This window comes from Poecilia reticulata, linkage group LG2, assembly GCF_000633615.1.
Source record: "Poecilia reticulata strain Guanapo linkage group LG2, Guppy_female_1.0+MT, whole genome shotgun sequence".
Taxonomy (NCBI): Eukaryota; Metazoa; Chordata; class Actinopteri; order Cyprinodontiformes; family Poeciliidae; genus Poecilia; species Poecilia reticulata.
In genome coordinates this window covers 43,860,815-43,877,078 of record NC_024332.1, presented here as the reverse complement: position 1 = coordinate 43,877,078, position 16,264 = coordinate 43,860,815, and the positions used below count along the sequence as shown (strand labels likewise).

Below are 16,264 nucleotides of genomic sequence, written 5' to 3'. Positions count from 1 at the left end.
TTGGTTTCATTGGTTTTGTTGGTTTCATTGGTTTTGTTGGTTTATTTCATTTATTTGGTTTCATTGTTTTATTTGGTTTCTTTGGTTTTTTTGGTTCTTTCAGCTTGTAACTGTCACCGCCATTCCTTCGATTGTTACTACGATCCCGAGGTTGACCAGCGGAGAGCCAGTCTCGACATCCATGGACACCACAGAGGCGGTGGAGTCTGCCTCAACTGCCAGGTACCTCAGACTCCTGCATTACTATTACATTCAATGATGGAGCTTTAATGTTGAAAACCTTCCGGAAACCTTCTCTGACAGCATCACACCACCGGAATCAACTGTGAGCGTTGCATCCCCACCTACTATCGGTCGCCTGACCATCCCATCGACTCCCCTCTGGCGTGTCTGCGTGAGTCTGCCTGCTGTCTGATCAGTTTCCCCAGCTCAGGGCGTCGTCTTTGTCCTGATTGTCCTCCATTTCTCTTTTTTTTTTATTTGCCTCCAGCCTGTAACTGCCAGTCAGAGTTCACGGACGGCACCTGCGAGGATCTGACCGGACGTTGCTTCTGCAAACCGAACTACACCGGGGAGAACTGTGACTCCTGCGCCAGTGGCTTTATCAATTTCCCACAGTGTTACCGTAAGTTGGAGCAGAAACATTCCTGACATGTTGCAGATTTTCATGGATACAGTATTTAAATGAAACTCTTTCTGTTCACCAGCCATCCCCACAGATCCCACAAACACTGACAACAACGGTGAGGCGAAACCAGCTGGAGAGATCATCAGTAAGTCTTCTCTTCACTCAAACGGTGAAATAAGAAATCCCTCAGGAGATGGACCCAAAATACTGATATCTATTCTAATTTAGCAACAGATTATTGCTCTTAACAATAAAACATGTCACTTTTCCTAATGAGATGGTTAAAAACTTCAGTTCTCCTCCAGTTTTGGTCAAAAACTGAATCTGAGTGTGCAGTAGGATGGATTTGAACGCATATATCAATGCAAGCAAACAATAATTTACGTTGTGTGTATTTTAAATCTTACAAGCCAAGTTAGATAAGATAACCATAAAGTTAGCATCTTCCCTCCTTCCTTTTTGGTTAGCCATGCTAACCAGACATACCAGACGTATGAATGCTAAACTAAGTTATATAATAAGCGTATATCTATGCTAACCAGAACATTAGCATAGAGATAAACTTATAAACTAAGCTTATATCTATGCTATTTTATTTCTTGTTGAATTATGCACAAGCTGAAGAGGACATAGGTGTTTTAGCTAATTATTGTTTAAGTTTTGGGTCATTGTTCAAATTTTAATGTTAGACAAAGAAAAATTAAGAGAATATGATGAAAAGTTTTGAAATTATGATTTTTTATCTCTGTTTTATTTATTTATTTAACTTACTTCTTAATTAAAAACATTTTTAAAAACCCCTTAAAGAAGAGTGGGGTGAATACTTTTTACAGCGCTCTGTAGTTGCGATAGATTTAGTCAGATTAGTTTGAGGATTACATCATAATCACACGACTGAAACTTGAAACAAAACGAGGTTTTGGCTCTTTGTGTTTTGGGAACAGTAGCAAACGTCTGACCTTGAGTCCTTGTGAATTATCCTGTGTCTGCGTCAGATATTTGAGGGAGTGTTGGGAAAACTCTGGTGTGAACAGAAAGTAGCTTAGAGGAGATAAGCCGGACTAAAAACACAGATCACCTGCAATCTGTTGGGTCTTTTGCCAACATTTTCTACAGTTTTCCTCTGTTTTTCATGCCGGTGTGATTTGTGTTTTCCATGCAGACTGTGAATGCAGCGCGGCGGGGACAGTGGATAACTCGTGCAGGCCGGACCCTCGGACCCGGACCTGCGTGTGTAAACCCGGGTTCAGCGGGGATCACTGCGACACCTGCGCTCCGGGTTTCTACGGCCTCAACTGCCAGGGTGAGGGACGAGCGACGCTCCTTCATTTATCCAGACTGATCTGACCAAACATGGCGGACGGGAACGCCAAAAATGGCGGACGGGAACGCCAAAAATGGCGGACGGGAACGCCAAACATGGCGGACGGGAAGCTCATATTTTAGATTTTAGATTTTCAAGATTTATCCCAAAGAATTTGAAATTAAATTATTTCTTTCCTTTCTTCCTTTCTTCCTTTTTTGTTCTTTCTTTCCTTCCTTTCTATCATGCATCCATCTTTCCTTTCTTTTTACCATCGCTTCCTTTCTCCTTTACTTCTGTCATGAGTCTATCATCTTTCCTTCCTTCCTTCTTTCTTCTTCTTCATTCCATTATTTTGTTCTGTTGTCTGGTTCTGTTGTTTTGTTGTCTGGTTCTGTTGTTCTGTTGTCTGGTTCTGAGGTTCTGCTGTCTGGTTCTGTTGTTCTGTTGTTCTGTTGTCTGGTTCTGAGGTTCTGCTGTCTGGTTCTGTTGTTCTGTTGTTTTGTTGTCCGGTTCTGTTGTTCTGTTTGTCTGGTTCTGTTGTTTTTTTGTCTGGTTCTGAGGTTCTGTTGTTCTGTTGTCTGGTTCTGTTCTGTTGTTCTGTTGTCTGGTTCTGTTGTTCTGTTGTCTGGTTCTGTTCTGTTGTCTGGTTCTGTTGTCTGGTTCTGTTGTCTGGTTCTGTTGTTCTGTTGTCTTGTTGTCTGGTTCTGTTGTTCTGTTGTCTTGTTGTCTGGTTCTGTTGTTCTGTTGTCCGGCTCTGTTGTTCTGTTGTCTGGTTCTGAGGTTCTGTTATCTGGTTTTGTTTTGTTGTCCGGTTCTGTCTGGTTCTGGTTCTGCTGCGTCTCTCACTCTGTGTTCGTGTTCCCGAGCAGCCTGCCAGTGTTCGGGTCCTGGCTGCCTGGACGGGTCATGTGACCTGGTGACTGGTCATGGAATGTGCCGGAGCGGTTTCCATGGTTACCATTGTGACCAGTGCGCGCCTGGTTACTTCAACTACCCCCTCTGCCAACGTGAGTCGCCTCCTCTGCCTGGGGACTTTTGGGCCTTTTTTGACTCTGAATGTTGCCCGACTCAAACTTTCACTCATTAGTTGATTACATAAAAATAAATCTGTTTTATTTATTTTAAAAAATAATTAATAATTCAGCTCTTGTTCTCTTAATTTCTGTTAAATTTACCCTAAAATGTCCAACCTTGTCAAACTGAGTAAATGAAAAAGACTGACAAGGTCATAAAACAAAACCAAAAACTTTATTGCTGTGTTTTGTTTTTTTTTATGTTCTTTGTGTGTCAGATTTAGAGGCGTACCAGAAACACACAAATACAAAGATTCCTCCTCTGAGTCTGTAATTATTTAATAAACAGAATGTGTTAAAGTCATGGGCTTGGCTTAAAGTAAATTAAATGTCATTATTTATGTTCTTCAGTTGGATAAATGCTTTTCTTCTGCCCTTACGGCCACTGCAGCATCTTTAGTTGGACGCTCCCTGACCTCTGACCTCTCTCTGCAGTGTGCGGTTGCAGCACAGTCGGCTCTCTCCCTGAGCGCTGCGACGCGTCGGGTCGCTGCCTCTGCAGGCCAGAGTTTCAGGGTCCGCGCTGCGAACAGTGCAGATCTGGGTTCCACTCCTTCCCCAACTGCCAAGGTAACCAGCCTCAGACCGGACCCAATCTATCTGTTCTGGTTCTGCCGTCAGCTCACATATGGAAGCACTTCATCTGATGCTGGACTTTATGGAGTGGCACTGGGCTTCATTAAAGAATATGCTTTTTTGTTGGAGTAGGTGGGAAAAACGAGAAGGGAAATGTGAAAATATGAGACAGGTCTAGTTCAAGGGTTACAAAAAACAAAATGGCGGCTTCCAGAGTTTGCTTACTCAGCTGCTGAAACCAGAAGGTTTTTAATAAATGAGCCTTGAAGGGGAAGAAGGAAACTGTTTTAACACTTTAACTACAGGACAGGATTCAGCAACAATAACTTCAGCTAAAACCTGGGGAGAATCTGACATTAACGTCAGATTCATTTTGGGCTTTGTTGATTCATTTTCAAAATAAAAGTTAAAATATCTTTATACATTGTACTTTATATGTTATTAATTAAATTCAAAAGTACTTTTTGTTTAACAATATATTTACAGAGTTGATAAAATATGCTGTCAAACATCAAACATCCCCCACACACAATCAACAATCATGGTCAAAATGCATAAAATAAATTAAAAGATACAACATGGAAATAATACATTTAATTGAATAGGAAGATCAGAGGGCAGCAGACAAAAAAGCAGTTTTAAAATGTTTTATGAATCTCAAAGGAAAGTTACATTTTGTCATAACTCATCATCTAAATATATCCAGATTGAATTTTGGCACTTTTTGACCTCCCTAATGAAACAGTTTAATATAAAGATATGAATGTTTGTTTCTTTGTATATACGTTTACTTTTTTTTCCCCAGAATGCTCCTGTGATCCTCGCACCTCATTTGGTACCAGCTGCACCGTGTCGGGTATCTGCCACTGCCGACCCAATTACGGCGGCGCGTCATGTGACCAGTGCGCCCCCGGTTACTATGGCTACCCGAGCTGCACGCGTAAGTCAGAAAAACGCAACCTAAAATCAAACAAATGTATTTTAGATCCCAAACCTGAAAGGGATTTCTGTGATGGCGTGTTTGGGCCACTGCAGACAGAAAAAAGGAGCAAATTTCTGCCAGAAACTCAGATATTTTCTGATTAATCTCAGAAATTTTTGACATTTGAAATTCAGAAATTTCCCCCTTTTTTTTTTAGATAATTTCTGACTTTAATGTCAACATCTCAACATTTTGACATTAACATTTTTATGACTCTTGGAGTTTATAAATTTCCTTATTTTTTCTAGAAAATGTCTGAGATTACTATCAAAATCTGAATTTTTTTGACAGAAATTTACCATATTTTTTCTACAATCTACAATAGACCTAATAAGTCTTAGTAGATTTTGCATGTAAAAGAAAATCGTCAAATTTTTAGTCTCTTTTGGACTCCATTGAACAGCAGGATTTGGATCACTTTTTCAATAAGCTTTCTATATCTAGTCAGATTTGAGAGAGAATAGGAGCTAATTTAAATGCAGCAAAGTTGTCTTTTCAGTAAAAGTCTCTGGATAGACTTGGTTTCTGTTCAGACTTGGTTATGAAAAGACAAACTCTTTGTTGTACTTTACATTTTCCTGTTTAATAAGACAACATTGGTGATACTTTTTACCATGATTACATATTAAAAGTTTCCTTCTGCGTCTATACGGGCAAAATTTGGATCCTTTCTGAATTGCAGTTGGGGCCACACAAAATTAGTTTGAGGGTCACAAATGGCCCCCGGGCCTCATTTTGGACACCGCTGATTGAAAGCGTGATGTTTTAGCAGCAGATCGGTGACTGTGTTTCCGCCTGCAGCCTGCCAGTGCTCCGCCGCCGGGTCGCGGTACTCCAGCTGCGACCAGCAGACGGGGCGGTGCGCCTGCCTGCCCGGCGTGGGCGGCCTGCGGTGCGACAGCTGCGCACACGGCTCCTACGGCTTCCCCGACTGCCGAGGTAATAAAGCAGGAAAATAATTACCGCCTGCAACAAACGCCTTACTACTGGAGGTGGAAATATTACAGTGTTATGCTAAATTTCGCACTTGTTTTGTACTTTCGTTTGAGTTTGAGCCCTGAATAAACTATAAAATGTCCAAACTGTGCTGCCTGCTTTCTTTCCTCCCTCCAGCTGGTACCTGCCACCCAGCCGGGTCCGTTCAGTACGTCGTGCTGCCGCCTGTTGTAAGTCTTGCTTGTTTTTTCTCTCATACTTTCCAAAGTTTACATTTTTAACAGTTTTAATTTAAAGCTACAGAATGTAACTTTTAAAAGGAATGTGGTTTTTACATTTTTGTTAAGTGTCACCGTATAATTTTTATGAGACGGATAATCTGTGAAAAGATTGATCTCCTCCCTGAGCTGCTGCTGCTGCCTGAAGAAATGATTCAAAAACAACCAATCAGAGCCAGGAGGAGGGGCTTAGTGCTGTCAATCAAACTCATGTACTCGCTGCTAAATGTGTTACAGAAATGTGTACAGAAAAAAAAAACACTTTATCCCCCTATATCAGTTGCTATGCTACTAGCCTTAGCATTCACGACAGGCTATGCAAGATTGTGATTGGCAGCGCTAAGTCCCGCCTCCTGGCTCTGATTGGTTGTTTCTAATTAGGATAAGACAGAGGAGCTAAACTTTTTCACCGACTGTCACGACATGATGACTCTCAGCAAATATGGGAAAACAAAATGTATGATAATAGTTAGATTCTGCAGCTTTAATGGCGTCTGATTGGTGCATGCAGGGCGAGTGTGAGTGCCGGCTTCATGTGGAGGGCCCGGCGTGCGACCGATGTAAACCTCTGTACTGGAGCCTCTCCCCTGACGCCGCTGACGGATGCTCCAGTAGGAAACCTCACACATTCCTCATGTCTGTGGATGCAGCCCATAGACCTAACAGCTGTCTGGTTTCTCCTGCAGGCTGTGAGTGTAACATCGCTGGGACGCTGAGTGGAGTCGCAGAATGTGTACAGGTGAGATAAACATTTCTTCCTCCTCTGAAAGCATCTCTACACCAGCTGGAGAAGCTGATAGCTGTGAAATATAAGTCTAGCTCATCTCTTAAACACTTTATAAAGCATTATAACTGTTTATTATGCATTAATTAAGGGTGAGAAGGAGACAAAATCTACTGGTTTCTTACCAAATAGTGAACCAACTCTGTTCACTTATATTTTATCTGGAGTTGAGCATTTCAGACTACTTTGTAAGCACAATGAACATTTGTAGTCTTAATTTTCATCATCTAGCCTTTTTCTCACACTTAATTAATATATAACACCAGTTATTAATGAGCTATAAAGTGTCTATAGATTAATTTCTAACAATTATGTCTTAGCCGTAACTTTCATTTATTAAATAACATTTTCATAATCTGCCAGTGGAACTAGAACTTTTTCATCATCCATCCATTTTCTTGCACCCTTGTCCCTCAGTGGGGTCAGGAGGTGCTGGTGCCTCTCCAGCTAGCGTCCCGGGCGAGAGGCGGGGTCACAGGTCGCCAGTCTGTCGCTGGCGACACAGAGACACACAACCATGCACACACACACACACTCACACCTAGGGGCAATTTGGAGAGGCCAATTAACCTGACAGTCATGTTTTTGGACTGTGGGAGGAAACCGGAGTACCCGGAGAAAACCCACCATGCACAGGGAGAACATGGAGACTCCATGCAGAAAGACCGGGGCCGGGAATCGAACCCAGAACCCTCTTGCTACAAGGCAACAGCTCTACCAACTGCGCCACTGTGCAGCCTTTTTATCAGTGTTAAGGAATTATTTACTTAAAACAAGCTGCTACATCTTTCTGAAAGTTACTTAGACGTCCATTTTATCTTATTTCAAGTGTAATGAAATATCTRCAGTAGAAATCAGACCATTGTAAATTGTATGTTTTTACAGTTAATTTTAAATAAAATCCTCAGTAACATAAATCTCTTCTGAAAGATTTTACTTCCTGGTGAGGTGGATGTAAGAAATAGTTCATGTCCTTGGCATATTTTTGATTTTCTCCATTTTTTTCTATATTTGCTGTAGCTGAAGGTGATGACTGTGTTTCTGTGTTTGGCAGGAAACTGGCGAGTGTCACTGCAAGCCCGGCGTCTGCAGTGGAACCTGCTCCACTTGCAAACAGGGTTTCTACAACCTGCAGGCTCACAGTTACTTCGGCTGCCAGGGTGAGTGTCTGTAACCGCCTGATGGATTTAAATTTCTGCTTTTCTGCGTCAGCTGGTCGCTGATGTGAATGGCTGTTTTTCAGGCTGCCAGTGTGACATCGGAGGCTCAGTGGGTCAGTTTTGTGGCCAACAAAACGGTCAGTGTGACTGCAGACCCAACGTGGAGGGGCCAATGTGCAACCAGTGAGTCTAACACACATTTCTTTCTCCGCATTTTTACCCCAACTGTGAAGCATCTCAACATAAGACGCTAAACCTTAAATGTGCATGTTGTACGTAAAAGCAAAGGGAAGCAGGGCTTCGCTACTAATTAGCTACATGACAAGTGGATGACAAAGTCAGGAAAAAGTTTTGAGTTGATCAGTTTTGTATGACAACGCCATTTGTAGATAGAAAAAAAACAGGATTAAATTTATGCCAAAGAATCTTAGAAATTTTTTAAATTAGTGTTAAAATTTTTGAGAAAAGTTTGGAACGTTTCTCAGCTTCAGAAGTCCAAAATTTTCAATTTTTCAAACTCAGAAATTTCCTTGTTTTCTTTTTTTTCTCGGAAAAACAGATTTTTTTAAATACATTTTTTTTTGACAGAAATATACTCCTCATTTTTTTTTCTTTTTTGTCTATAATGACCCTAATAAAATAAAATATATATTATTGATCGTAAAGGGGAAATTGCTTATTTGTCGACAGGCTCAGGTGTAAAATATTAGTAAACACAAATACGCATAAACAATATAAAACTTAAGTGTGATGTTAGTAAGTTAAAATGACTAAATATAAAAATGAATAAAATATAGTACATATATAATACACTGGGCTGCACAGTGGTGCAGTTGGTAGAGCTGTTGCCTTGCAGCAAGAAGGTTCTGGGTTCGATTCCCGGCCCCGGTCTTTCTGCATGGAGTCTCCATGTTCTCCCTGTGCATGGTGGGTTTTCTCCAGGTACTCTGGTTTCCTCCCACAGTCCAAAAACATGACTGTCAGGTTAATTGGCCTCTCCAAATTGCCCCTAGGTGTGAGTGTGTGTGTGCATGGTTGTGTGTCTCTGTGTTGCCCTGCGACAGACTGGCGACCCGTCCAGGTGACCCCGCCTCTCGCCCGGAACGTTACCTGGAGAGGAAGCAGCACCTTCTGACCCCACTGAGGGACAAGCGTGTATAGAAAATGGATGGATGGATGGATATATAATACACTGTCATAGTTATGCTAGCTTGACTATGACAAACTTAGCATGTAGATGTGCTGTAGAATTTGGTGCGTCTCTGTTCAGTTAAAAGAAAAAACAGTAGAGCTGCTGTCAGACGGTTGCCATGGCAACTGGTCTGTGTGGAGGGAGATACAGAGACCCTGAAAAAAGACAAATAAAACTGACTTTACTTGGAAAATGGAAAAAAAAAAACCCAAAACCAGTCCTGTTTTTTGCCGTCCAGCGTTGCGCGCGTGCACCGAGCTTCCGGATGTGAACGGTAACTCTCAGCATGTCTTCATGGTGGCTTGGTTGTGCTGTTTGCCTGCAGGCCTCGTCTGCATCACTACTTCCCGGATCTGCACCATCTGAAGTTTGAGATAGAGGAGGGAACCATGCTGGACGGCCGGCCGGTGAGATTCGGTTACGACCTCCTGGAGTTCCCAGACTTCAGCTGGAGAGGTTTCGCTCAGATGTCCCAGATCCAGGTAGGGTCAACCTTCAGCGTACATGCAGAGTAATGACTTTATTAAAACCGTATTATATGTAGATGACTGTGGCCCGTCTTTCTTTGCTTTCTTTCATGAATGAACAATGTTGGACATTTCGCTTTGGTAGAATCAGACGGTGAAAAATATTTCATTTTATGGTTTTCTTCTGAAACGAGCTTGATGATCATCAGTTGTCCATTTTTTAGGGAATTATATTCACCTAACACCTTTCTGGAGGGCAAAAGTTAAAAAGTAAACCTGTCAAGATAACAAATTTTGCTGGACGATAAATTGTCCCAGAATTTATTGTGATAAACGATAATATTGCTGTTTTGAGACCATTTTCAAGTAGCACAACGGTAATGACATAATAATGCACACATTGTCTCAAAGATGGATAAACTTTAAATCCCGATGAACATTTACCACTGARACTGGAAGACATTTTAAATATCCAAAATAAACAAACAAAAAACAGAGACGACAAATAAAATGGGCAGAAATTGATCTTCATCAGAAGGGAAAGTTCAGACTAAAACACCAAACTGAAAACTTTTGTCATCCAGGTTTTGGTAGGAAAAGAGAGAAGAATGAAAATGACTGAGTTTGTATTAATTTACATGCGTTCACCAAAGAGAAATGTGCTGATTTAAATAAAGGATGTTAATATTAAAGGTGATGGAATTAAACTTTCCTTTTGGTCAGTGTTGGTGATTTCTCTGTGAATTCCTCTGTTATTTTTCATCCTCTTCCTCTTCGTCTCTCTCTCTCTCTCTGTCTCTCTCTCTCTCTCTCTCTCTGTCTCTCTCTCTCGGGTCGTTTTGCTCTCTAACTTTTGGCTCCTCTGTTTTTATATGTTGTCCCGTCTTCTCTTCTTTCCTGGTTCTCCGTTTCCTTGGCAGTCCAGAGTTTTGGTGTCGGTGTTTGTCACCTCTCCGGACCTTTTCCGTGTGGCGCTTCGCTATAGCAACAGGGCCGGTTCTGCTGTTTGGGGCAGAGTGTCGGTCATAGAGGACGGCAGGAGTTACTACTGTGGTAACTGTGAGTGATAACGAGGGAAAAATGCATTTTTCTGTCTTTTTATCCACTTAATATATTTGGAAAAAGAGGTGGTGGATCTGAACCTCCTCTTTAAATAATGTTTCTAAGCTCATTTATTCATCTGGACTTTGAGTTTATGCCCAGATGAGYTCAAACTTTTTGCCCTCGGGGCCAAAAATTTAAAATGTAACATTTAGTTTGAGAGTTTTATCTTCCTGCTTAACAACAAACACATTTTATTTTACAAAATTTGTTTATCATTAAAGATACAAAACATAAAATGTTTTTAAATAAAACAATTTCCACATTTTTGGAGTCATTAATTGTTTTCTACCAAAATTTTTACCATTCTTGACTTTTGATCAGGGACCAAACTAAATCATTTCAAGGGCCACAAATGGTACCCAGGCCACCTTTTGGACACCCCTGACTTAAACACTTTAACAAACACTCAACGACCAGATAACTTGAGGTTCTTGTCTCCATATATGCAACCAGAAATTAAAATATGAATCTCATCCCAATCATAACTTTAATAATTATTCTTCCCAGGTGAAACAACCTGAACCCTGATGTATTTGTTTGTTGCACAGATCAGCTCATTTAAACACCTGCTGATGATGATCTGTCAGAGTTGGTGTGTCGGTTGCTTCTTTACTTTAAACTGAACCGAAACATTGGATTCTGCAGCACATCTACATGTTGGGTTTGTCATAGTCAAGCTAGCATAGCTGACCTACTTCCCTCTCTCTCACCATTTTTAGTTTAATTTTTAAAAATTAAACTAAAATGTTTTCTTTTATACACATAACCTTAAATGTATGTGTGTTATCTGTGATAAAGATGCTGTTTTTCTTTATCACACATACATTTAAGGTTATGTTGACAACTTGACAGCTAAAAACAATGCTAGTCATAGTCAGCTAGCAGCTCTGGGATGTAGACGTCACATTGCGACGTGTTCTTGCAGAATCAAAAAGCGGGAACTGCAGTGAGACTCTAGTGGAGAAACATCATCATTCCTGTCTGTCTTTCCCACCTGTCCTGTCAGACGAAGGTCGCTTGCTTGCAGCCAATGCAAACTTCTTGGTGCTGATTTCTCTTTCTGCCTGTAAGCTCCGTGTATTTTCCTCTTCAGGGCCACAGATCAGTAGATTTGTCAGCAGCGTCAGACTTACGTATTTTCTTTCTCACCTCGGACCCGGTAGACTGCGGTGAAGCTCCAGGTTTATGTGAGCGAGGCAGACGTCTATCTGACTCGATTCATCCTCAGATATGTCAATTCTGAGGGAGTCACCTCCAGCGGTAAAATATCAGCCTATCAGGCCAACCGCAGAGGTACGTCCCACCCAGCACTGCAAAAACACGCAATCCAACCGAGGACTTTTGGTCTGGCTTCTAGTGCAAATATCTTTGTACACTTCAAAATGAGACAAAACTAACTTAAAAGTACATTTTCAGTAAGAAATGGGAGCTTAATATTGATTAATATTGATGAAAATGTTCTTGTCTCATTGGCAGATTATTTCATTTATAACAAGATATTTTTCCCAGGTTGCAAGTGAAATATTCTGCCAATGAAACTATTTATTTATTTATTTACTTAAGCTCCGATTTCCTGCTGAAAATGGACTTTTAAGTTATTTTTGTCTCATTTCCAGTGTACTAAGATATTTGCACTAGACCAAACTTATTGGTAAGATTTTGTGTTTTGCAGTGAAAACAGCAGATTATCAGCTCCGTCTCTTCCTGAGTTCCTCCAACACTTCACTGATTTTTAGTTTAACTTTCTGTCGGAAAGATTTGGACACTGAAGCAGCTTTTTCTGACGTTTGGGTTTTCAGGTTCGGAACAGTCCAAACAAATCGTCTTTGCTCCGAGTGTGCAGCCGACCTTCGTCACCGTTCCCCAGAACAGCTTTGTGGAGCCGTTCGTCCTGAACCCAGGAACCTGGACTGTCGTCATTGAAGCCGAGGGAATCTTACTGGTAACAGAAACGCCTGCAGCGTTGCCGTGTCGTCCGAAGCCTCTGGGCTTATTGACGTTAACCCTATGTAGTTGCTACTCGTCACCCGGCGTACAAGCATGTGACGCATTAATAAGGCTTCGTAATAACAGACGGCATACAGAGTTTTCATTTTGACTCTGTTGGACAGTACGGACTTCAAACTTTATAAAAGTGGTGTTTTTATATTGGTTTTGTTGTTATTTACTTCAAAATAAAGCCAGAAATAAGATTGATGATTTCCGCCTTATTTTGTGGGGTCTAAATGTACCACATTTCGAAACAACCAATGAAAATGTGTAGACGGTCTGTTGCTAGGTAGAACAGAGACACGCGGAAAGAGACGAGGGGGGTATTTGGATACGGCAAGAGACGAGGGCGCAGCGATGCTGTGGATTTTACTGAGTGTTTCGATGGGTTTTTTAGACTATAAGTGTGTTAGTTAGAGTTGGTGGTGTGTGTAGGGTTAGTAGTAGTTTAGCTAGCTATCGCTACATGGCTTCATAGCGAGCACAGAGAAGAGAGACTGGGATGGCCAGTTAGACCTCGACTGCAAAGGGTTAATAGTAGTAATGATAAAAGTTAGATTTTCACAGAAGTATTTCTATTTGCAGGATCTTGACTGGATGCAGTGACAGATTTATAACTAATAATCCTTTTATCATTACTTTCATTGATCTTACAAAATGCACCACTGAATACTGCATTGACATTTTGTCCTTATTGTCAAACTAACTGAGCTTTTCATTATAATTTGTCTTCCAGGACTACCTGGTGTTGCTGCCCAGCGCCTACTACGAAGCTCCCATCCTGCAGATCAGAGTTACTGAGCCCTGCACATACAGCTCTGTGCCTGAAAGCAGCCAGAAGTAAATATTAGTATTTGATTTTTCAAAGGATTTTGTTCAGGCAATCTTCATTTTAACATCTTTGTCACTATAATATATTAAAATGACAAATTTCCTGTTCAAAGTTCATTATCATCTCTTTTAAATACATCTGTCCAGCTGTCTGCTGTACAAGTACCTCCCTCTGGACTCTTTCCCATCCATCTCCGGAAACGACGCCAGCTGTCGCCATGACAACCACCTGCCGCGGCCGTGCCCCACCGACAGGGTCACGGCGCGTCACCCCGACATGGCCGTCTGCAGCGGGCTGGATGTAAGACGACTGCTGGAATATCTGATTACTTCACATGTTTTACCAGTAATTAATTAAAGCTGCAGAATGTAACGTTTATAAAAAAAGAAAGTTCTTTACATGTTAAAATTATCATTACGTGGATGATCTGTGTCCCAGTTCTCCCAGTTCTAACTGCAGAAATTCACCACTCAGTCAGAAACAACCAATCAGAGCCGGGAGGCGGGTCTTAGCGCTGTCAATCACTCTCTTGCTTGTTGCTAAGCTACGCAGGCCACAACATAGCCTGTGACCAATGCTAAGCTAGTTAGCATAGCGAGCAGATAAAAGGTTTCCCCGTAACGATAAGCCGTTTCTCCAGTAGCACCCTTAGCAGCGTGTACATGAGGTCGATTAACAGCGCAAAGACCCTCCCCCTGCCTCTGATTGGCTGTTTTTGGTCAGGGATGAGATGGAGGAGATCAATCTTATCTGTCCCACAACAAACTGTCATGAGATGCGGACCGTTTTTAACAAAATTGGAAAAACATCATGTTTTAGTGAAAGTTGCAGCAAAAGAGGGGAAGATGTTGTAACGGTTCAGTTCTGGTCCAGATCAGCATCGAGCTGCGGGGACGTCTGGTCTCTCCCGGAGACTACACGCTGGTGGTCGAATACGCCAGCGAAGAAGAGCTGCCACAAACGCTGAGCGTCGCCGTCAACTCGCCTGGAGCGCCAACGCAGCGCCACCTGGTGACGCTGCTGCACTGCAAGTTCAGGTGAATAAACACCTGTCCGTCCGTCCGTCTGCCGCTCTGACCCTGTTTATCTGGAACTGAACCACACAGGTACTTGATCTTGGGCTGAAACGATTAATCGACCGTTTGAATATCTGTGATCGATTAATCGTCAACTGTCTCACAAAAAGGCAAATTTCTGGGGACAAACACAGAGAGCTGCAATTAAGCCAAAACTGCACAAAAAATATTCATTTTGCTTCGAAGATGAAAAACTTTCTATTCTGTAAATTTGTCCTGAAGAACACTGTAAAAACACAAAATATTACCATGCATCTTTGGTCTAATTTCTAGATCAAATGTCATATTACTTTTAAAATAAGGTAAAACTAACTTATAAATAAGTTCAGCAAGACATAATTATTCCTTAATATTGATGAAAAAGTTCTAGTTTTACGGTCAAATTATTTCACTTGTACCTTGTGAAAAAATGTATTTTTTTAAAGTAAAACAAGCTGATACATTTTCCTGAAAACTTCACTGCAAAAACACAAAATCTGACCAGGTGTTATTGGTCTAGCTTCTGGTGAAAATATCTTTATTGCACTTGAAATAAGACTAAACTAACGTAGAAGTAACTCTGAGGCAGAAATAAGAATTTGTTTTAAGTCAATAATTCCTGATGAAAATTTTCAAAGGTTTTATTGATTATTTCACCTACAAAATGGGAGAAATGCCTTATCTGCCAGTAAGAATCAATATTTTCAATATTAAGGAATTTATTGACTTAAAACCAGCTCCTATTTCTCGCTGAAGTTATCTGTAAGTTACTTTTTTTTCTTTTTTTTTTAAGTGTACCAAGATATTTGCACAATAAACTAGACTTAAAATGACTTGGTGAGATTTTGTGTTTTTGCAGTGTTGGACTTTCTGCTTCCACCTTCACCTTCGACCCTGAATGTCTGAAACTGTAACTAATGAAGGGGAAGAAAATCTCTCGTCCCCAATAAAATAAATAATTTGAGAAAACATCCTCCATGTGTCAACATGAGGACGGAAACGAACACAGACGAGCGTTTTGTCTCGGTCGGCGGTTCTGTCATCACGTCTTCATCTTCCTGTCTGCGTCCTGCAGCTTCCTGTGTCGAGTCGCGGCGGTCGACGAGCAGAACAGGGTGGCGGTTTTCTCTCTGACCGCCGCCGCCGCCGACGTCCAGCTGTCGTCGGAGCGCGCCTCCTTCTTCCTGGTGAGAATCGTTCTTCGGTCCCGTCACAAAGACGAGCCGAATCCGTTTATCGTCCCTGGGAGGTGGATAATTACCCGAAGAGCCAAACTCTGAGCATATCAGGCTCCCAGCAGCTAGATGGGGAGGGGCGCCGCGGCTTTCCACTGTTTACATTTTCACAGCCAGAGTTGAGCAGTAAATAAGTCGAGCAGAAATGTTGATGTTTGAAATATATTTTGTCCTTTGTAACAAGTGATCGAGCTTTCACTGAAGGAATGCTGTTTTTAGGCAATAAAATATTCACTTAGAAAAGGAATTGAATTATTATTCTCATTTCTAATAATTAAAAAATGCTAAACTGGTTAAATGAATTTGCTTTAATTGATTAATCATCAGAATAAGTGATTAATTGACGTCTAAAATAATTGTTTGCTGCAGCTTTAATTACGAGATAGAGGCTTGAATTATCTCCTTCACTTTCTAAGGGACAGAAAATGTTAGTTTATCACATTATTTGAATTAATTTAGCTCTACTTGTTTAAACTTTTATCTGTTCAACATTTTTTCATTGTTTTCAGCACAAAGTGTATCTGGTGCCCAAAGACGATTTCACCATGGAGTTTGTTGAGCCTGGACTGCACTGCATCGGGACGCACGGACAGTTCTCCCCCGACAGGTAAACACAGATTACACAGGTAGACACAGATTACACAGGTAAACACAGATTACACAGGTA

General features: G+C 41.2%; 1 protein-coding gene across 1 annotated transcript in view; it reads left to right on the top strand.

The window, feature by feature from the left end:
- The window catches only part of lama5 (laminin, alpha 5), a gene marked incomplete at its 3' end in the record, with an annotated part of 95,597 nt that overhangs the window by 39,762 nt on the left and 39,571 nt on the right, over positions 1 to 16,264 (top strand). The window contains exons 8-29 of the mRNA XM_017309445.1: positions 104 to 222; positions 304 to 394; positions 491 to 625; positions 708 to 773; positions 1,791 to 1,931; positions 2,804 to 2,941; positions 3,443 to 3,577; positions 4,389 to 4,523; positions 5,367 to 5,504; positions 5,679 to 5,731; positions 6,291 to 6,390; positions 6,466 to 6,518; positions 7,618 to 7,723; positions 7,807 to 7,906; positions 9,241 to 9,397; positions 10,303 to 10,441; positions 12,286 to 12,428; positions 13,212 to 13,315; positions 13,454 to 13,607; positions 14,181 to 14,344; positions 15,438 to 15,549; positions 16,107 to 16,204. Of these exons, the coding sequence (XP_017164934.1) occupies positions 104 to 222; positions 304 to 394; positions 491 to 625; positions 708 to 773; positions 1,791 to 1,931; positions 2,804 to 2,941; positions 3,443 to 3,577; positions 4,389 to 4,523; positions 5,367 to 5,504; positions 5,679 to 5,731; positions 6,291 to 6,390; positions 6,466 to 6,518; positions 7,618 to 7,723; positions 7,807 to 7,906; positions 9,241 to 9,397; positions 10,303 to 10,441; positions 12,286 to 12,428; positions 13,212 to 13,315; positions 13,454 to 13,607; positions 14,181 to 14,344; positions 15,438 to 15,549; positions 16,107 to 16,204 (2,581 nt within the window). The remainder of the gene's footprint in view (positions 1 to 103; positions 223 to 303; positions 395 to 490; positions 626 to 707; positions 774 to 1,790; positions 1,932 to 2,803; positions 2,942 to 3,442; positions 3,578 to 4,388; positions 4,524 to 5,366; positions 5,505 to 5,678; positions 5,732 to 6,290; positions 6,391 to 6,465; positions 6,519 to 7,617; positions 7,724 to 7,806; positions 7,907 to 9,240; positions 9,398 to 10,302; positions 10,442 to 12,285; positions 12,429 to 13,211; positions 13,316 to 13,453; positions 13,608 to 14,180; positions 14,345 to 15,437; positions 15,550 to 16,106; positions 16,205 to 16,264) is intronic.